We start from the raw sequence: 21,486 nt of genomic DNA, 5'->3' as shown, positions 1-21,486 counted from the left end.
TTGCATTTCCCTGGTGATTAGTGCTGGTGAGCAGCTTTTCAACAGCTTTTTACATGTTGTGCATTTATATCAAAGGAAACAACAAGATGAAAAGGCACCCTACAGAGTAGAACATATTTGCAAACCATGTATCCATAGGGGACTAATGTCCAAAATATATAAAGAATTCATACAACTCAATAGCAATAAAACAAATAACCCAGTTAAAAACCAGGCAAGCCGGGCGCGGTGGCTTACGCCTGTAATCCTAGCACTCTGGGAGGCCGAGGCGGGTGGATCGTTCGAGGTCAGGAGTTCGAGACCAGCCTGAGCGAGACCCCGTCTCTACTAAAAAAAATAGAAAGAAATTATCTGGCCAACTAAAAATATACATAGAAAAAATTAGCCGGGCATGGTGGTGCATGCCTGTAGTCCCAGCTACTCGGGAGGCTGAGGCAGTAGAATCACTTAAGCCCAGGAGTTTGAGGTTGCTGTGAGCTAGGCTGACGCCACGGCACTCACTCTAGCCCGGGCAACAGAGTGAGACTCTGTCTCAAAAAAAAAAAAAAAAAAAAAAACACAGGCAAAAGGACCTGAATAGACATTTTTCCAAAGAAGACATACAAATGTAACTTGTGTTTTTTAATACGATTGTTTTATTTTAGATATGTGTATTTTATGTGCAAATTCCACTTTTCCACTCATTCAGTTGTTACTTATTGAGGGCTACTCTCAGGCCATTTACTGCAGTTGGTGTGGTCATGGATAGAGTTGAATACAATGGTGGTCTTGTCCCTGAGGAATTACTCTTAAATAGGATAGAGGGTGGCAGGTCATAACTAAATTCTCAGTCCTAGCCCAAAACTTAGTAAGGTCAAGAGGAAGTTGCCCCTAGGAGCAAGGTTTTCCCCGAATGCTACTTAGGATGTCAGCTTCCACGTATAGCTAAGAACAGAGTGAAGCCATGGGCCTACTCAGAGACCACAAACTTCAAAACTTCTGTTTAGCATGTTTAATTATGGTCATAACAACAAATCTGTTTTCAGTGCTGTTACATTTGAAGGTAGATCCCAGCCACTGATCAGAGCACTCGGATGTCTTCTTCCCTTAAAGGCCAGGGTTTCCTTCTGCCTCTGCAGCACCCCAGAGGCTCAGATAAACTGTCCTAATCTTAGGTCTGGGGAGCCGCACTCCCAGTTCAATTCTCTCACCCTCTGCAGGTCCATTTTCCCTCTCAGGACTTAAAGGGAAGGGACTTGCCGAATGATTACCAACAGCATGGAGAAAGTTAATGTACCTCTTAAAATGAGTTGTATTTCCTTTTACATTGGTGGAATTCTCTCCTTTTTGGTGTAACGTTGAGAGATTCTCAGTTTTGATTGAATAAGATCATAATCTTATTTTAAAGAAGAACACCTTTATAGAGCTTAACCTAAAATAACAAAAACCGCTAAATGTTTTGAGATGGAACTTTTGTAGAAACTGCTGAATGTTGGAGGATGATGCAGTGTGTTCTTTAATCTGCCAGCCTGCTTTCCCTACTTATTCACAATTATATTAGGGCAATTAGATTATAACTCAAACTTCTGAAAACCATTTAGAGAGATAAGAAAATCATTTCACTGTACTGTACTCTAAATTGTAAGTGAGATTCAAGACTAATTGTCTAATAGGTTGAGGTTTTGAATTGAAATTTTCCTCCATGTTATTTTATACCTGTATGATTCACCATGAAGTTTGGTTTTAAAAGTTTCAAAAATGTGGATTTTTTTTTTTATTCTTTTCATTTAGATTACAGTTACTATTTTTTTAAAAAAATAGACCCTGGCCACTTCTTTGTATCTCTCAAACCACCCCTTCCTTTACCTTTTTTAGAACTAGATGTAAGGTTTTATTGAGCCTGAACATATTAATAGAATAAAGTAAGCACAGTAGTTCTTCCCTTAGCCATAGTTTCTCTTTCGATGGTTTCAGCTACCCGCGTTCAACTGTAGTCCAAAAATATTAAGTGGAAAATGGAAATAAACAGTTCCTCAGTTTTAAATTGCACACCATTCTGAGTGACTTGGTAAAATCTCACATGGTCCCGCCCTGTCCCTCCTGGAATGTAAATCATCCCTTTGTCTGGTATATCCACACTCCCCGCTCAGGAGTCACTGAGCCATCTCGGTTATCATGTCAAAGAAACATAGTACATCTAGGGTTGGTGCTATCCACGATTTTAGGCAGCCACTGGGAGGCTTGGAACATGTCCCTCATGTACAATTTTTTGGTAGGGGTAGGGGAAGCTAAAGTAAAGCATACTTTACACAGAGACATAGTTTATGCTATTCTTCCCAGGAAATGAGAAACCAAGTGTCCAACCCCATATTCTTATTACCAGGTTGCACATACTGTGAAGTAGACGTATTTGATGAAAATGACAGCTCTCCTGGGGAAATGGTGTGTATGGGTGTGTGTGTGTGCACATGCTCTGGCTTTCGGTATGTGTGGACATATGTGGGTGCTTGTTTGAGCAATTGGTCATTTAATCGGCTAATGGGAACAAGCATCAGTGTTGTTATGTCCCCAAAGTTTCCGTTTGTCCCTTTCTTGCCAGTGTTCCGTCCTCACTGTTTATTCATTTCCTGAGAGCCAAGAAGTCTTTCCATAGCTCTGAGACAATGAAAATCACTCAGCACCATCCTACTTTTAGTGTTTCAGGACCTCCTTCCCCCGTAGGCTGCTGCTGTAGTTGGCAAAGTTTGGGTTTGACTCCAAGTCTCCCATGTAGGTTACTGAATGTCACACTCTGAACTCTGTCACAGCTGTGGCTCCGTGACCTCTCTGAGTTGAAGACTGAGTGGTTTTAACTCGCTCTTGGTGAAACAGTTCTGGCACACTTGAGTCATCCATTCAATACATATTTGAGTGCCTATCATGTGCCAGGCCCTGCCCCAGGTGTGGGGAATACATATGCAAAACCGCAAGAACCACTGTGCTCTTGGGGTTCACATTATGCTCCTTGACAATTTTCAGTTGCCTCCCATCCCCTTTCTGGAGTGAGGGGTCACTCTTCTAGGCTGTGGGAACATATTCATTTGCTTCACTGTTTTTTTAGCTTCTAATATTGCATGATAAATAGATAAGACACCATTGCTGCCCTCAGGGAATTTGTGAGAGAGAGAGAGAGAGAGACAGGCAGACAGGCAAACTGGATGGATGCTGTAGCAAAGGTAGAAACAATAGCTCCAAGGGAAGGCAGTAGAAGGAAAGAGCAACTCTCCAACTGGGCCACGATTTTTATGACAGAGGTGCTGCTGGGCTTAGCCTTGTGGTCACCTGTGAACATTTGGGACGTCTGACTGTGGGGTGTGTGGGAATGGGTGTTGCAGGCAATGACGAAGGAGGGAGGAGGTGGGCAAAGTTCTGTGAGAGCCCGTGGATTTCACAGGATAGCAATGACGTGACTTGCCCCGGTCTTAGGAGGATACCTGATAACAGAGTGTAGGATGCTCTGGAAAACAAGAGCTGTCCGGCAGGGAGCCAGCTGGGTAGTTTTCTTCTGTTTATTCTTTTACTCATTCAATATATATGCATCTAGGGCTCACCTTGTGCCCAATGCTGGGCTTTTCCGAATAGTTCAGGCGAGAACCAGCGAGGGCTTGAGGCATAGCTGTGGGCGTAGGAATGGAAAGGCTGGGCTAGGTATGAGAGGCATGGCAAAGGGGACATGGGAATGTGACCCCAGAAAAGGCTGGTTTAAGGTGCAGATGAACATTGTATGCATGTGTCTAGATGGTGGTAGGCAGCTGGACATTGAGGTCAGGTGCTTAGAGAAGAAATCATTGTATACAGACCCATCTTTGTGGTAAAATGCAGAGATTGTCAAGAGAATGAATCTCCAGTAACCTCTTAAACTCAGGCTGGGAGGTTGTCAGCCAGTGACCCCACGGGACAGTCCCCAGCCCCACCACCAGCCTGGAAGTACCGCAGGCCCCTTAGGAGTGTTACTACATGGGTAGAAATGTACATTTGAAAATAAATTTTATAATCGATAGCCAATCTCAGATGCTAGTTTAAGAAGAGTGGAACCAATTTAATGCCCTAACTCATCTTTCAAGTGTGAAGTTTACATTTTTGTTTCTTTTTGCCGAGTGACTGAAAGATACGTATGAAGACAACTTTGTGGGGTGCATGTGGGCCCCTCCGTCTCTTTGCTGAGTTTCATTTGCTCTCTGCCTCCCTAGTCAGTGGGGTAGAAAACTGCAGCAGTCGGCCCTGCTGTGAGCACAGATAGCCATCATCCCTCACAATGGCCGGACAATTCCAGATTTAATTCCGAACAGAGAAAACTGATTTCATTTATGTTTTGTGATAAGAGGTACAGAGAAAAACTGGAAGCAATGTAATGCCTTGTCTTGACAGACTGCTTCCGCCACTCTGGAGGAGACAACCCACTTCTCTTGGTCAGGGAGGGGCGCTGCATTTTAAGCATGTGCTGGTTGTTATTCATTGTACTTGTTTTTTTTAAGGTAGGAAATGTTCTTTGGACTGAGTTAAATGCTGCTCAGCATAAAAGACGTGATGTGGAACAAAGCCTGCAGACTGTGACTAATTGACATGCACTGGGCTAATGAGAAGACAGAATGTCTCTAATCAGCAGCAGAACAAACACTCACAGAGGGTCTCCTTCTCTCCTAGGACTTCCTTCGCCGGGCATCTGGCCGGGATTCTTGTTGGACTAATGTACACTCAGGGGCCTCTGAAGAAAATCATGGAAGCATGTGCAGGTACAGAACAAAACGCCTTTGGCATGACAACAAGTTGGAAGTTCATCTTAATTTTAATGTGAATAGACACAACCCCAAGTTTTCCTGTGGTTCAGCTTAGTAATGCCCTAATACACTTGTTTTTCTTTTTAAACCAAAAGGTAAAACAGCCGGTGCAGTTCCTCACGTTGCTCCACAAAAGAGGATGCAAACCCAAGTTTTAAATCTGAGGCTTTCTTAGGGAACAAATACCAGTATATACTTATTCCCTCAACTTAATGCTACTCACAGAAAACCACGATTTCCTCAAACATCCAGAGAACTAAAGTGGGTTTAAAATATTGTATTCTTCTATAATATTCCATGAATTAATATATGTGAAAGGAAAAGTTAAAAAAGAAAACCAAACCTGGATTGAAGTGCAAGGTCAGTATTTTAAAGAATTCAGAATGACCACTGGGTTTGGTGGCGACACATATATTCATGCATGGTCAAACCAAGTCTGTTACTGCTTGAAGCTTGGCTTCTGCTTTTTATTTTTTTTCCTTTGTTTTTCACTTCAAATTGAAGCTCAATGAAAATATTCTATTTAGAAATATATGCATTTTTTCAACCTCTTAATTTAAAATGCTGTACTGGTTTTGACTTGTAAGAATACTATTTTCCAAACACTTGTTTTATAGACCATGCGAGTTCCAATATTTCATCTTTTATTCATGGGAAATCTTCTGAGACTATTTTACCTTTTCTTGAACCATAAATAATTTGTTTTCACAGTTTGTGCCGATGACTGGTCTTCTTGAGAACCATATAATATTCATGATATTAGAAAGCTTTCCCGGCACCACACTGTCGCCTTTATTAGCAGGTTGTGTTCACTTTGAGTTGATTTTTGCAGGCTGTGTTGCATTTAAGCAGATTCCCATTTTGCTACATATGCTTATTACTGTGTTCCCAGTATGTTTGCTTGGAGGAGGCAGTGGGAGCTTCATTTATTGAAAATGCCCAGTTTTATTATATTTTCAATACAATCTAATACTCATTAGTACTGATAAAGGCAAAGAAATGATTTGGGAAGTTTAGCGTTTTTTCATTTTTCTGTGTGTCTCAAGATTAAGTGGTTAGTAAAGCTTTCTACAGACATGTTATGAAATTTAGACAAGTGCTTTGTTTAATTGTTGAAGAGGATTTTCCCCACAATTATAACATTAAACTCTTAGTTTTCCTCCTTTAAACTTTGCCTGTATTCCATGGAGACTTATTTTTACATCACTCTGTTTTTGAAGTAATACGATAGAAAATTAAATATAAAAATCATAACACATTTGGTGTGACTATCAAACAGCCTGCAATCTCTCTGCCTTTTTTCTGTGAACTGAGAATTGTAGTGACACAGGAACCCCATGGAAGGTGACCAAGCATCTGGAGGCTGCTTTCTGATGCCTCCTGGAAGAGGAGGGTCACACTGAGAGTATGTCCCTCCATTCAGCAGTGCCAAATTGACTGTCCTTCTGCCTTCTGTAGGGACACGAAAGAGTAAAGTCCCTCAGGAAGCATAATGAGCGTGGCCCTCCTAACACCATTGTTGGGGGAAGGTCCTCTCTTTAGCCAGAGCATCTCTACGTATACAGAGCACCAAAGCCCAAGCTTGGTACCTTGGGAGGCAAAGACCTGTCTAATGTCAACAGGAACCTCTAAGGAACTTCAGTGAGTCTAAATTAGGAAGTTCATTGTACCCCCACACACATTCTATTCCCTATAGGGCTGGCCCTTAAATAAAAGGGAGTTTATTTTAACAATTGTTTGGAAGTCATTTGAGATGACCCTGGGCTTTTTCATAAGGAACCTCCTAATTGTTGGAAAGATTAACATTTAAAGCTTTATGGCTACCATTAAAATGTTTATTTCTTTCATGTGTAGGCATTTTTCCCTCCAATACTGGTTATTCAGGACAGCAGTACTACTTTAATAGTTCAGGTAAGTACTTTATTTCATTTAATAAATGTTAACTTTTTAAAATTGTAGTGTTTGCTGCTATAGAGCTACTTTAAGATAACACTAGTTTATGCTGTGGTAGAGTAATTCACATGTTATGTAATTGTGCCTCTCACATTCCTGGAAGCTAGATGGAGGGGTAACCCAGGCAGCGTTTTTGGGTGGGTTGGTACGAAAGTCCAGGGAAGGAGGTAACCCAGGCATAAAAAAATTGTGTGATTGGTATGAGGTCTCTTATGTATGATGAGGATCATATTAGATCCTGGTCCTTTTATTGTCAGCCTAAGGCCATACTGCTGGCAAAGTGTTAAAAGTTGGTTTCAGGTATACAGTTCTCCACAGACCACCCCACCTGTATTCAGGAAACTCACATGTACCCTAAGATGCTAAGATAGGCATTGCTCTAATAAATAACATGTGACTTAAAGAGGAGAATATATATTTTTTAGATGTCTGTGTAAATAGGTAGAGAGGACTTCCTGTGAAAAGCAACTACTGGGTGTCTTAACACAATGGACTGAATGTGTTCCCCCAGATTCGTATGTTGAAATGCTAACTCCTAACGTGATGGTTTTAGGGGGTGTGGGGCTTTGGGGAAAAATTAGGTGTTGAGGGTAGAGCCTTCATGAATGGGATTAGTGCCCTTATAAAAGGGACCCCAGAGAACTCTCTAGACTTCTTAGCGCCATGTGAGGATACAAGGAGAAGTTGGCCCTCTGCAGCCCAGAAGGGGGCCCTCACCAGAACTGAGGTTCAGACCATGCCAAACCCTGATCTCAGGCTTCCAGCCTCCAGAACTGTGAGAAAGAAGTTTCTGTTGTTGAAGCCACCTAGCCTGCGGCTGTTTGTTAGGCAGCCCACGTGGAGTAAGACGTGGTTATATTGATACCAATTGGGAACTGCTATGGCTTAAATCTGGGGTCAGCAGCCTATTCTTTAAAGGGCCAGATAGCGAATGTTTTAGTCTTTAAGGGCTTTATTGGCCATATGGTCTCTGTTGCAACTAGTCAGCCTGTCCTTGTAGCATGTAAGCTGTAGACAATTCATAAACAAATGGGCATAGCTGTTTTCCAGTAAAATCTTACTTACAAATATAGGCAGTGGGTTGAACTTGGACCATTAGTTGTAGATTTTTGACACTGATTTAAATAATATAGGTGCAAAGAATTTTGTAATATATATGTTATATATATGCTTTATATAATATACATACATATATATATACACACATATATATATATAGCTTTTGCTTTATTTTCCCATAAAATATTCTTAGCCACAAACTGGCTTCCCCAGTAGCATCTTGTGAGCAGTCATATTGCACAGAAAGCCAGACTAGCTATTGAGGGAGAGAAAAAAAGAGCTGCAGTCCCAGTCTCAAGAGTTTATGATCTGGGAGTGGGAATGTAGGTGCTGTACATTTGAAAAGATGAAATAACAGAAACTAATGGGACTGACAAGGGTGTAGGAAGTAGATGCTGAACCATGATGTGGGGTGGTCCAGGGTAGTAGGATGATCACTAATAATGCTGATATTAGTTGAGTTTTTACCATGTCCCCTCCTGATCAGTCCTCACCTCCTAGCTCTCCTCTGTGACTTTGCAGCTCAGGGGGCCTGCTGTGCTCTGCTCATGCTCCCTCCACCATCCTGCACCACAGTCTGGAAAGTGTCTGTAGGCTCATTTCCTTTATTTCCTTTCTCTCAAGGTTCAGAAGCCTGTACTACCTATTATATTAATACAGTGTCTGTAAATAGTTGTTTCATATATTTTCTCCAGTCTTCTACTTGATTTTGATGGGAGAGATAGTCCAGTCCCAGTTGCTTCTTCCTAGCAGAAGTAGGATGCCTAATCTAGCAATACAAATGTAATGGGGTCAGTGCTCATCCTGGGATGGATGCGTGGGGTTGCGTTATGGGAGGTTATTCAGAGGCAGTAGAGTTCTGGGTCTTGATATATGAGCAGAAGTTAAGAAAAGCAATGGGAGGAAAGCGCTTTCCAGGGACAGGAAATAGTACTTGAAAAGGCCTGTTTGAGATTATCCAGAATGTGTTGGAGAGCCACTGAAGGATTTAATCAGAGTGACACTATCAGAGTTACATTTAGGTTTTCTGTGTAGTTCTAAAGTCTTGGATCATGCTTATCTATCCTGGTTGTATGTATGAATCACCTGAGGAGCTTTTACAACATACTCATGTCTTGAGTTTACCCCAGGCGAATGAAATAAGAATGGAGGTAGAGGCAGGGACTGAGCCTCTGTTATAAAAGCTTTCTAGGTGATTTTAATGGGATCAAGAACAAAAACCATAGCCTTAGATGATTGGGGTTCCCTAGGCTTGAAGACCATGGAAATGAATTCTGTCACTGCCCTAAGAAGAGGCTTCACTTCTGAGGCTTTCACCTCTGCTTATTTAGATGCTTAAAATCCTAGAACTTGGTCTTGGTGCAGAGAACAGTTGTTTTATAGTGCCTTGTCACCTGCTTCTACCTGTGGACTCGCCTAAATTGAAGCTGTGATGAGTAGTTGTGAACAAAGCCGATGATAACAGTCATTTGGAATAACACTGCGTCCTTGGGGTTGTTGGTTATGGAGACCAGTTCACACTGACTAAGGAGAACTTTACTGGCCCGTGTGACTAGGAAGAGTGGAGTTGGACAGGAAGAGCACCATGATTCTGTCTCCTCTGGTGCTTTCTCTCTTGCTTTTGACTTTATTCTTTCCACAGAGCAGGGGACATGGTATCTAACAGCTTGAAGTTGCTAGAGTGAAAAGGGCTTCTCTTCTGGGTTCAGTTCTTAAAATCCCCAAAAGAAACTGCAGTGCTCTTCTGGGCAAAGAGGATAGTAAAAACATACTTGGGCACAGACGTAACTTAAACTGTCATAGATAACCTGGTCCTAACATCTTATATGACAGCTAGGAAACTGAGGCTTAGCAAAGTTCACTAATTTGGCCAAAATCACACAGGTAGTTAGTGGAAGAACTAGGACAAAAGTGCAATTCCCTGATTTCTAGCCCCTGCTTTTCCTATTGTACAAGGATATGAGATGGGCATTGTGCCAATTTAACCTTACAAAATAGGGCAGTTCCACTTACTGTCTTTTCTCACTCTTTTTTTTTAAACTCTATTTATTAAAAGAAAAAAAAAGGGAAACCTGCTCCTTTCCTCCTTCATATGGAAGAGGCATAGCCCCATCAAACTCAGAGACCAGAGAACTAAAGGCAAAAATAAAAGCCCCTTTTACCTTTCTTACCCTCTGTGAGATTACCATATTTATATTCCTTCCTCTGAAGTGATCGGATTTCTTCAAAGGCAGAGCTACATAAGGCCAGGTGGCCATGCTAATGGTCATCTAGGGAACTTTTGTGAGTGCATATGTATCTCCTACACATAATGATTTATTCTTAATATGGCTGTTCTTAGCTGGAAAAGTCTTTATAGGTCAAAGAACCTCATGAATGTTTAAAAAGCTGTTACCAATTTTTCTAATCTTGGTGGTGTTTCTTGATCTCCTTTGCCATGAAATCCTGGTATGTATATAAGGAACAGATGGAGTAGTTAATAGAATAATGATAACCAGAGTTTCTCTTACGGCAGAGCCCAAGTATATAGCTAAAAAAAGAACGTTAAGTTAGCATTCATTGCAGGATATAATTTAAACTTATTTAAGTGTTTGATTGTTAGATTTTTCCAGGAATGTTTATTATGAAGATTTAAAAACATCTGATTGTTCAGTGAAACAGCTGTAGAAAATTTTTGGTCCTAGGAGACCTGTTCCCATTATAATAGATATTGATGGGGGTTTTTTGGTCTTGTTGATGATTAATGATTGCTGATATGGAACCTTTAACCATACTAATCCTTTTGACTTAAGGCACCAAAAGTTTCCAATTCTCTCTCCCCACATTTTGTCTGACAAGTACCAAATTAGGTTTTATAGTAGTCAGATGTTTAGAGTTGTTTTTATTTCATTAAAGCACTGCTAGGTTGTTTTTAAGTAAGAAATAGCGTGAAGAAAAAATGTTGCCTCAAATTACTGCACTTATACCTGGCAATTAAAACTCTATGGAAGTATATGGGATCTGTATAGATAAGTATTCAGAGACTTTGGATTATTTTGGATTCTGAATTAGCTGAGCATTTTGAGGGATGGATAGGAGAAACGCTGCCTAGACCTTCCCTAACAGAATGACATTCCACAGGGGTTTGAAAGTGATAATGAGCCATCTGGGAAATTACCCGGTATGCTTTTTGTGTTGCAATAAAATAATTGGCACTCTTAGGGAATTGGGTAGTTTCTCTATTCAGGGATTGCGGAAGGATCTCATGGCATTCAGTGACTTATCCATAAATATTCTATTAGTGTTTTGGAGTGATTTCCCCTTTATTTGTTCTTTGTGATGTAGACATATTGTGTTTTCACCCTCTGTCCTCATACAAGGTCTTTTTTTGATGAGGGGTGTCGAGAGCAAGATTTGTAGCACTACGACAGTCTCCTTTACTCTCCAGATAAGAAACTTGCTGGTGGGTGTTCGCCAACACAGCAGTGGGAGCCGAATTTTTCTGATGGTTCTACTGGGTAGAGACCAATTTGAGAAGGGGTGTCCATATTTCAAATTGTATCCAGATCCCACTTTGGTCCTAAACCAGTGAGAGGATTTTGCAAATTTACTTATCTCCTTTTCCCGTTTTAAATATAAATAATGTTAATATTCTGACATGGGAAACATGAGAGAGAATAGGGAAGTTGGGTTACTGGGGGTATTTAGTAAATCCCCACTAATTTTTACTACATTGAGGCAAGGCTTTTCAGAATTAGTCTCCAAAATCCTGAACAATTTTATTTAATGTTAATTTAAATTGTTCGTTTTTGTTATTTTCAAGGACATTCAGTAAAATATAACTAAGCAAGAAGAGTATTATAGTAATTAGTAAGAATGGGCAAAAGATCTGAACAGACCTATTTCTCCAAAGAGGATATGGCTAATAAATGCATAAAAATATCATTAGTCATCAAAGCTACAGGAAGATACCACTTTATACCCACTGGGATGACTGTAATTAGAAAGAGAGATAATAGCAAGTGTTGGTGAGGATGTAGAGAAATCAGAACCCTTATACACTGCTTGTAGGAATGTAAAATGGTGCAGCTGCTTTGGAAAACATTCTGGCAGGTCCTCAAATGGTTAAATAGAATTGTGACCCAGCAGTTCCATGCCTACATGTATATTCAAGAGAAATGAAAACATATGTCCACTAAAAATTTATTCAGAAATGTTTATAATAGCATTGTTCATTATAGTCAAAAGGTAGGATTAACCCAAATGTCCGTCAACTGATGCATACATAAACAAAATATGGTATAGCCATACGATGGAATATTATTTGGCCATAAAAAGGAATGAAATTCTGATACATGTCACAACATTGATGACCCTTGGAAACATTATGCTAAGTAAAATAAGCCAGACACAAAATGCCACAAATTACCAATATAATTCTATTTATCTGAATTGTCCAGAATAGGCATATCTATAAAGACAGAAAGTAGATTAGTGGTTCCTTAGAGCTGGGAGGGGTGGGAGTTTCAGGAGTGTTAGCTAAAGGGTAGAGATTTCTTTTTTGAGGGATGATATAAGTGGTCAAAACTGATTGTGGTGGTGATGGTAGAACTCTAAAATATCCTAAAGACCTTTGAGTTGTACACTCTAAATTGGCAAATTGTTATATTGGTTATATCTCAATAAAGCTGTTCTAAAAACATCAACAGACACAAATTCTTCACATGACAAATATAAACACATAATTATATTATCAGCTGAACCAGATTAGTGTTTTATTATCATTTCATTGTTTATACAATGAAACAAAGACTATTAGAGTATCGAGAATTTTTTGCTTCCCTTTTAGTCTTACATATTAGGAAAGTCTTTTATTTGCAACCAATACAAAAGTAAATTTTAAAATTGCCTCAGGACCAATTATCAAAAATTCTGAATATGAAATCTCAGCTAACCAGATTCTGCCATACAGTGTTCCTCTTTTGGCCTGATTGTATTTTTTTTGGTAGTCTTATTAAAGTTCTAACTCAGGCCCTGCACTATGTGTAATGATACAGAGATTGGTGACACAAGACTCCCATAAAGGTTAGGAATCTTCGTCAACAACCAAAAACACATTATTTAAACATTTAAAGCATCATCTTCAAAGGGTATGATAATGAGAGGAAAGCAGGGGAAAAATTAAACAGATTATTACCTCTCCCTAATTGTGCCAGAATGAGATTGGTAACCTTCTGAGGGAATAAACATCTCTTCCAAACAAAGTCTGTAACAGTTGGCAATTAAAGAAAATATAAGGAGCAAATTCAAACTGACTGAAAAGATTGACGGAAATATCTTACAAAAGTGAACTGTGCTCTGTTATTGACCTTTTTGAATGGGTATCTAAGTTTAGTGGCTAAAGCAGTATTTAATGACCATGTTGTCTCTTCTCTCTTGTTTTATCTAGCAACCAGCCATTTTTTTTAAAGGAACTACAATAGGAACTACAATCTCTTATATACAAGTATAATTACAGAGAAGTTGGTTCATACATCTCAATCTTATTACTGTCTGAAATGTTCTGTAGTATCTCTGTTAAACACTGGTCTGCCTCTCGTTGCATGGAGCCGTAAGATAATAAGACTTTAACAACTATTCTACCATTCTCTTGACTCAAGTCAGGACTTCCTGAAAATAGTGCAAGTATTGAATAGTCACAAGTTGAAAATCCACTCCGTATGTCAATAGCCCATTCCAGTTCCTTCTCCAGGGCCTCTGAGGGCCTTCTAAGTTAATGTCTCCTGTCCCCATTAGCACCTAAGACTCCTGCATGTCTGGCCCTGTGTTGGGCACTGTAAACACAACGATGACAAGACGGTCATTGCCTGCCCTCATGGAGGCCTTCTCCATTTGGCATCTTTTCTTATTTTGAGGGTGACTATTATGCTCAAAATAATAACATAAATTATTTGCTTGTCTTTGCTTTAACAAAATAGGAAGTATGAAACAAAAGAACAGTCCATAGCTGTGTTCTATAACCTTTTCATTGTGCTTCTAGGCCATTCTGGATATGAGAATCATTATCCATATGGCAGGCCAGGCTACTATGAAGAAGCACCCAGGAACTACGATGTGTACACAGCAGGACTGAGTGAGGAGGAACAGCTGGAGAGAGCATTAAGAGCCAGCCTTTGGGACCGAGGTAGGAGTCTTGCATCCTTCAGTTATATTAAAGCATACCTCATGTGCTGAGATGGTCTGAAAAAGGGCTATCTGTAGCAAATTAAACTTTACATAGTTTATAAAAAGGATATGTAGATGAAAAATGTGTGCAGATTGTGATTACAAAGAATGGGGTGTGATGCCATATTCCCAGCAACCTAAGCTAATAAGGTGCCAGACTGTGTATGTATTGTTAAAGTGGTTCTTTTTATAGGCCTGCTGCACTCGAAGCTTTGACATTGAAGTCAAGAAACTTAAAATTCTTAGGTGCATGATAAAAAAAAAGGGGGGAGACTTTACTTTGGAATTCATATCTGTAAAGCAGGTTCTGTGTCATTGTATATCAAAGTATTACTCATAAACCTCCCACAAATCTCCCTCAAAATCACATGGGTTAAAAATTCAAACTCAGTTTTGAATTCTGCTGAACCAATCTCTCTGGGGGCAGAGCTTAGGAATTTGTATTTTTAACAGGCTTTCTTTCTGTATATCAGTTTATAAAAAAGAAAAAAGAATTTCTTTTACAAACTGATTTAGGAGAACCTCTGTGTTCTGCCATCTTCATTCTGGGTTTGGCTTGTGAGTTTGGGTATTATTGTTTTTATTGTTTTAGTAGTGACTAAAAATCTATTCATTCACATAGACGTTTAGTAAGGTTTTATTATGTTTTATGTACTACGTTAGGTACAATAGGGAACATAGAGATGTGAAAGATGGTACCTTCCCTCAAGAAGTTCACAATCTCTGTTTGGGCATATGTCTGCTAAATGCTCTAACACACAAGTAAGCATAATATCAGGGTCCTAAGAGAGACTCGTGCTAGAGGCAGGGAGAAAGGACTGAGCTTTTTCTTACCCAGAGCTATCAGATTTTCACAGTAGAGGTGGCATTTGAGTTGTACCTTCAAGAGTATATAGAATTTACAGCGATGTGGAAGGGCGTTCTAGGCAGGAGGCTGAGTATCAGCGTGCACAGAAGTAAGGGACGTATTCAGCCAGCCTTCACTTCTAAATGACACATTAAGAGAAGTGGGGGGAGAGAAGAATGGGAAACTGGGCTGAGGCCTGATCACTGAGCTCCTGGAATTAAATAGGCCAAGTGGAAAATGGATTCAGTGTATGTTGTAAATGCCAGTAGAGTTCTGCATGGGAGAGTGATGTGATCAGAGCTGTGGTGTATGAATCTGGTAGCAGTCATTATGCAAACAGGATTGAGTACCTATGGGGTAGCAAGCATTACGCTAGATGATGAGAATACATAAATTATGACAATGTAGTTTCTGACTTTAAGGAATGCAATCTTAGCAGTAGTGTGCATGGAGGTGGGGGATGACAATAAGTGGGAAGACAAGTTGAGAGACTTTATTGCCATTGTCTGAACAAGAAATGAAAGCCTAAATTATAAAGTTGGCAAGGGAAGTGGGGAGGAAGAGATAAATCAGCATTTCTTAGGTGAAGGGTATCAGAACTCTGATGTATCAGTAATCTATTTCTGTGCAACAAATCACCCTGAAACTTGTGGCTTAAAACGGTAGACATTTATTCTTGCTTATGAGTGTGTGGGGCAGCTAGGCCAGGCTTAGCTGATCTTGGCTGGTGAGCTAACGCGTCTGCAGTGGTCCACTGGGGCTGGTTGCCCTAGGGTGATCTTATTTACATGTCAGACCAACTGTTGTCTGTTGGTCGTGATTGGGCATTGTGTCTCTCCTCATCCAGCAGGCTCTCCTGGGCTCATTCACAAGGCCTCAGCATGAGGTTTTAAAGAGAGTAAGGCTTGTAGTGGCACAAGGCCAGTAGGCCAGTTCCACTGTATTCTGATACCTTTTATAGGAGGTACAGCAAAGTCACATTGCAGTGGTTTTGGATAGAGGGAGAGGTGCAGTATTGAGGCATTTTTGTAATCACTATATCACATGTAGTCAGTGGACTGGCAGTATCACAACCATTAGAAGCACACCTTAGCCATGGAATTACAAAATCTGGGGAAAGAGCCCCAGAGCCTGTATTTTGACAAATTTTCATGGTTATTCCTTTGTGCACAGGGTTTTAATCACTACTGGGCTGGACATGAAATACCATGAGGACAAGTAGAACAGGGCAAAACTTCTCAGCATGGACTTTGTGCAACCCATCTCTGTCCTCTTCTAGGTGGAATTCAAATAAAATCCCAAGAGCCAAGGAACACAGCATAGTAGGAAAGATTTAGATTTAGATTTTGAGGGACAACATTCAATTATTACCTCTGTTAAGAAATATGCAGTTTAAAGTGCTATAGCAAGGCTTCAAAAATGATCAAAGGGTGGTCAAAGATCAGAGGGAAAAATTAGGTAGCTTGAGTCAGAGTATTTGAAGGTGGGTTATAGAAAAATCTCCAATGCTAATGTAGTCAGAGAAGGGAAATGCGAGAAGGCAGCATACTTTTTGTAGTTTTATTTCTAAAGGTTTGTTATTTGCCCCTGTCAGTAGTTATACAAGGAGTTAGTAGTAGTAGTTGTAATACTGGTAGTTATAGTAGTAGTACCAGGTGTCTTTTTCAGGAAGAGCAAGAAAATAATGACTTCCTTCAATGATTTTGTCTTTGTATCTCTCAGAGACGTGAGCTTAGGAGATCTGTTATTGAAAACATCCTCTGATGGGCCTGGTGACTTTGGAGCAATTTTAGAGACTTGAATCTAGGTACAGGAGAAGGGTCTTACATTTTGTGGATCAGAGGAAGTTAGAGTAGATTTTTGAAACTTTATCCTTAATAAAGAATATGTTTATTGTTAGGTTAATATAAGTAGATAATTTTTCCTGCTTAGAAATAAAGGTATTAAAAGTTTTAGTAACAAGTTAAAAAAAATCAGACACACGCCCCCTTGAAAGATTTCAGAAAGTAATCTGACAGTAGTGTTGTTTTTTCATAAATTTAAATCTTATTCACTCAAAAAAACTTCATGTAAAAATAAATAAGGGTATCCTAAGTAGAAATAGAAATAATTTAAATTTTTCTATTACCTTTATTTTAAATAATCTTTCATGTTTTTTCATCTTATCCTTAAAATATTTCAGTGAAGTTAACAAAAGAATCATTGTTTAGCATTCTGTGTTACAGTGAATACCAGCTTATCTAGTCTTTTTTATTTTATGGAATAGATAGCTTATATTGTGAGAAGATTGCTTATTGGATAAATTGTGTTGGGAAAAATTAAATAGCTTGGAGAGGTGAGACTCAGGTTAGATCCTGACCACGTCATATAATCAAATTCTAAACTAATTGAATGAAATATAAAAATAAGTAAATATATATTTTAAAAATAAAAGAAACCATAAAAAGATGGTGAATATTTAATTGAGTTTTGGATACAAGACTTTATAAATATAAAAACAATGAAAAAATTATTGAATAGAAGAGCAATGGGTTTTCTAACAAAAACTTTGACAAAGAATTAATAACATTAACATGTAAAGAACCCATACAGTGCAATAATTAACACTAACCCTTGTTAGGAAAATGGAAGATAATTTGAATGTATAATTCACAAAATGACATACAAATGAAAATAAAATTGAAATTAATATAAATAATTTGTAAAGTGACTTCCTTTGCTGTTGTTGGTTACTGTATAATGCACTTCAGGAAGTCCTTTTAGATCAGTTTTCCTGAAACTAGTTCCATATGTTGTTTAAAACATCCATTGAAAGTAAAATTCTGTGGTCAAACAAGTTTGGAAAACATTAATTTAATAAATTGGTTTCTTAATTGCAGAACTAATTTGAATCATCAGTAGTATAGCAGTGTCATTGTGGATCTTCAAGGGGGTATAGTTTTCAATATTTCACAAACATGTACAATTTGTGTGTTTGGTGAGGGGAGGGAGAGAGGAAAGAAGAGAGACGTTAGAGTTGTTTTGGCTGAATCCTTTGAATGTAGGTTGCAGACGTTCTGTTATTTTTCCTCTAAGTCCTTCAATGTGTATCTCCCAAGAATCAGGGACAGTCTGCTACATATCCATAGTACCATTGTGACATCAAAGAAAATTAGTAATAATTCTCTAATAACATCTAATATTTAGTATTAATAAATACTAAATTTAATACTAATAAATATTAAATTTAATGTATTTAGTTCAAATATAAAATCCCCCAATTTTCTCAAAGAATGCCTTTTATAGCCAATTTTTTAAGGTCCCAATGCTGCATTTGATTGTTATTTCCTATTAATATAACATCATACCCTGCTTTTTTTTAATGATATTTTTTCCCAGGGCACCAGTCTCATTGAATTATAGAACTCCCACATTTTGTCTGGTTATTTCTTCATGGTGCTATTTAACTTATTCTTCTACCCCCTGTATTTCTGTACATTGGCACTTACATTTGAGGACTTAATTAGATTCAGGTTAAACATTTTTGGCAAGCGTATGTCATAGATGATGCTGTGTTTTCATATTGCCTCATATCAGGAGATACACAATGTCGGGCCATCCCGCTAATACTGCTAAGTTTGATCACTGGGTTCAGGCGGTGACTGACAAATCTCTGGTGCAAAGGTATACTTTTCCCCTTTAGCCTTTGCCCATTCCATTTGAGGTGGTAGGTATCATTATATTACTCTATGAATATCCTGTTTCCCAACAACCTTTTAACTAATGGTTGTTGTAGTCTTTGCTGATTTTTGCAAGACTGTCCGTTGTATCACTGGATTTCTTGTTTATTTTTTACCTACCTCTTTAAATTTCTTTATAGTAAAATTTACTCTTTGTGATACACAGTTATGTGAGTTTAAGGAGAACAGTGGTTTTTACCCTTCCAAGTATTTAAGGCTTTTGTTCCATAGGGACAGAAGGGAGAAGGATCTAGGTAGCCTTTCATACCTTTCTGGCAGCAGCTGCTGTTCTTTCCCCAGGGCTGTACCATAATGACCAAGGATGCTTTCTCTGGACTCTTACTAGTCTCTTTTGTGACACCAGGTCCTGAGAAGAGCCTGGAAGTGGTGTGAATTCCTGTATATCACAGCCGCCAGGGGTTCTGGGTCCTGTTTCTAGCTCACACTCAGCCTTTACCAAGCTGTTCACAATTTCGGCCAAATGCTTTTTGCTGGCATCTAGCAGAGGCTATCCTACATGAGCAAGTGCTCATGCACCATTTTAGATTTATGTTTGTTTAGTTGGATGCCCCTAACAACTCAGCTTTTTGTTGAGTTCAAGAAAAGTTATTAATTTTCAGATTGTCCGGCATTCATTTTTACTGTAAGGATGGGAGTGATGATGTTTTTTCCAGATTTCTACATCCAAAATGGAAACTGGGAGCATTGATTATTCTTCCTGGGGTTTGAATCTGTCATTCCTTGCACATTTATTTACCAGGCCTTTTTTTGTTTGTTTGTTTTTAAACAGGATCTTTCCCTCATGAAATGGGTAGAAACTGTATTTTCTTCTACAAAGCCTGGGTAAATACTTAATTCTGTCTTGGATTCCCAGTTTTCATACTAAGGGGTTAGTATAAGAGTTATAATAATAATGAGTTTTGAAAAGACCAACTAACAGAAATTTATTTGGTGGAAAGAATTCCAGTCCTGCAAGAAACATGCAGCACCAATTATAGTCATGCACCACATAACAAGGTTTGGTCAATGATGGACCGCATTATACGATGGTGGTACCGTAAGAGTATAAAACTGTATTTTTACTGTACCTTTCTATGTTTAGGTATGTTTAGGTACACAAATACTTACCAGTGTGATACAGTTGCCCACAGTATTCAGTACAGAAACATGATGTACAGGCTTACAGCCTAGGAGCAACGGGCTACATCTTATAGCTTAGGTGTGTAGTAGGCTGTAGCTATCCCATCTAGGTTTGTGTAAGTACACGCTATGATATTTGCACAAGTACAAAATCACCTGATGACGTATTTCTCAGAACATATCCCCATTGTTAAATGACACATAATTGTAGTTTCAAACTGTTCCTTAGTTAAACATATTGTAATGGTAAATTAAAAGATCAAGGTAGCAACTTTTTATCCTCAGAATTTGCTATTATGTTTCTTAATAGTACCTGGCCATAATTACAAGTCCTGAAGACTATGCCAGGAATAATAATATCTAAGTAGCCTTTGTAGAAGAAATATTGAAATCCCTATTATTCAAGGGGCTTGCACACTTACTACTATTAACAGAAATCTTGTCTTGTTCTGTTGGCAGTCTCAGCTTTTATAAACGAGTCCAAGAGGCAGCTGATACCACAATAATAGAAAATTCTGGAAAAAAGCCATCTTTTTTCTTTGAGTCAAAAGGCAGATGCCAACTAGAAACATTAGCTCATTGCATTTTTTTCTTCTTCCCCTTCCCCCACATCCCTCCATGTATAATTTCTGCTTTTTTTTTTTTTTTTAATGGCCTGCCACCAAGTTCAGCTGGTGCTGGGTACAAAGCTCTGTCCTTTTCAATTTCTGTCTGCCAGCCTGGAGCATGTGTACTGGTTAAAGCTGGAAATCCTTACTGACATGTGGAGTAACTTGTGCTTCTTTTCTTAGACTCTTCTGAAAGGCAAATGGCCACAATCACACTTTGGCTGTCTTGTGAAAATCAAGCAGAATTGTTATCCCCCAGCCTGCACTGTGCAGTTGGGGTTGCTGGGTAGCCATATGTGAAACTATAGTAGAATATACTACAAAGGTCTTGGCTTGAGAATGAAACTGATTACTGCTTTGTCTCTTAGACTTTAGATGAAAAATTACCAGGGAAGATATATTTGAAGAAAATTTAAGTTTCAAATTAATATCTAGTTTTTCTGTTGTTATCAGATCATTTGGTGGTATTTTCAATTCCTGTTTATAAGCATCATTTGTTCATAGGGACCCATTGGGTACATTTGAAGTAGAAGAAAAAGAGAATTTGTTTTAAGTTGTATATTTTTCTTTTTACTGAAGCAACATCAAGGTATGTAAAAGTAGGATTTGTCTTATTATTGTATAGAAATTTTTGAGAAAAATGGAATAAATTGTGTTCATGTTCTTTTAATCTTTGATGGTGTGATACAAAAAGAAAAGGATAGGAACTTCGGTGGCCTGAGTGTCAGTCCTGACATAACCATTAACTAATTTTACTTGAAGTGTGAGTCAGTGAATCCGATCAGATCTCAGTTTTATTGTTATTTTTTATATGAAGGAGTTGATTCGGGTACTCTTCAAAGTCTCCTCCAGCTCTATTATTCTATGATAATGGATTCAGTGGTGGGGAAGGATATAGCTAAAAGGAGACAAGAGTATCAAGAACGCTGGTGTTTGACATGTAGGTTTCAGGGCTTACAGATGAAACATCTCTGGAAGGTAAATTCACACAACTACACAAGGCATATCTAAATTGATAAATACATGCATTAGGTGGTAGTATCTTATTCAGTTGCGTGATTATATGACCTTTCATTGGCCCAGTGTAGGCATAATGCAGTTGGCAATTTTTAAAATATGCAAATTTCCACTGCTGTCTTGCTTGGCTTAGCAGGAGTGTT

At 38.7% G+C, this 21,486-nt stretch overlaps 1 protein-coding gene across 6 annotated transcripts in view; it reads left to right on the top strand.

The window, feature by feature from the left end:
• The window catches only part of RHBDD1 (rhomboid domain containing 1), a 115,181-nt gene that overhangs the window by 50,320 nt on the left and 43,375 nt on the right, over positions 1-21,486 (top strand). For all 6 annotated transcript variants that reach the window (XM_045559482.1, XM_045559484.1, XM_045559485.1 and 3 more), the window contains exons 4-6: positions 4,663-4,751; positions 6,651-6,707; positions 13,828-13,971. In XM_045559482.1, coding sequence (XP_045415438.1) covers positions 4,663-4,751; positions 6,651-6,707; positions 13,828-13,971 — 290 coding nt within the window. The remainder of the gene's footprint in view (positions 1-4,662; positions 4,752-6,650; positions 6,708-13,827; positions 13,972-21,486) is intronic.

This window comes from Lemur catta, chromosome 8 (genome assembly GCF_020740605.2).
Source record: "Lemur catta isolate mLemCat1 chromosome 8, mLemCat1.pri, whole genome shotgun sequence".
Classification (NCBI taxonomy): Eukaryota; Metazoa; Chordata; class Mammalia; order Primates; family Lemuridae; genus Lemur; species Lemur catta.
Note: the sequence above shows the minus strand (reverse complement) of the source record. Positions and strands in the feature narration are given on the sequence as shown.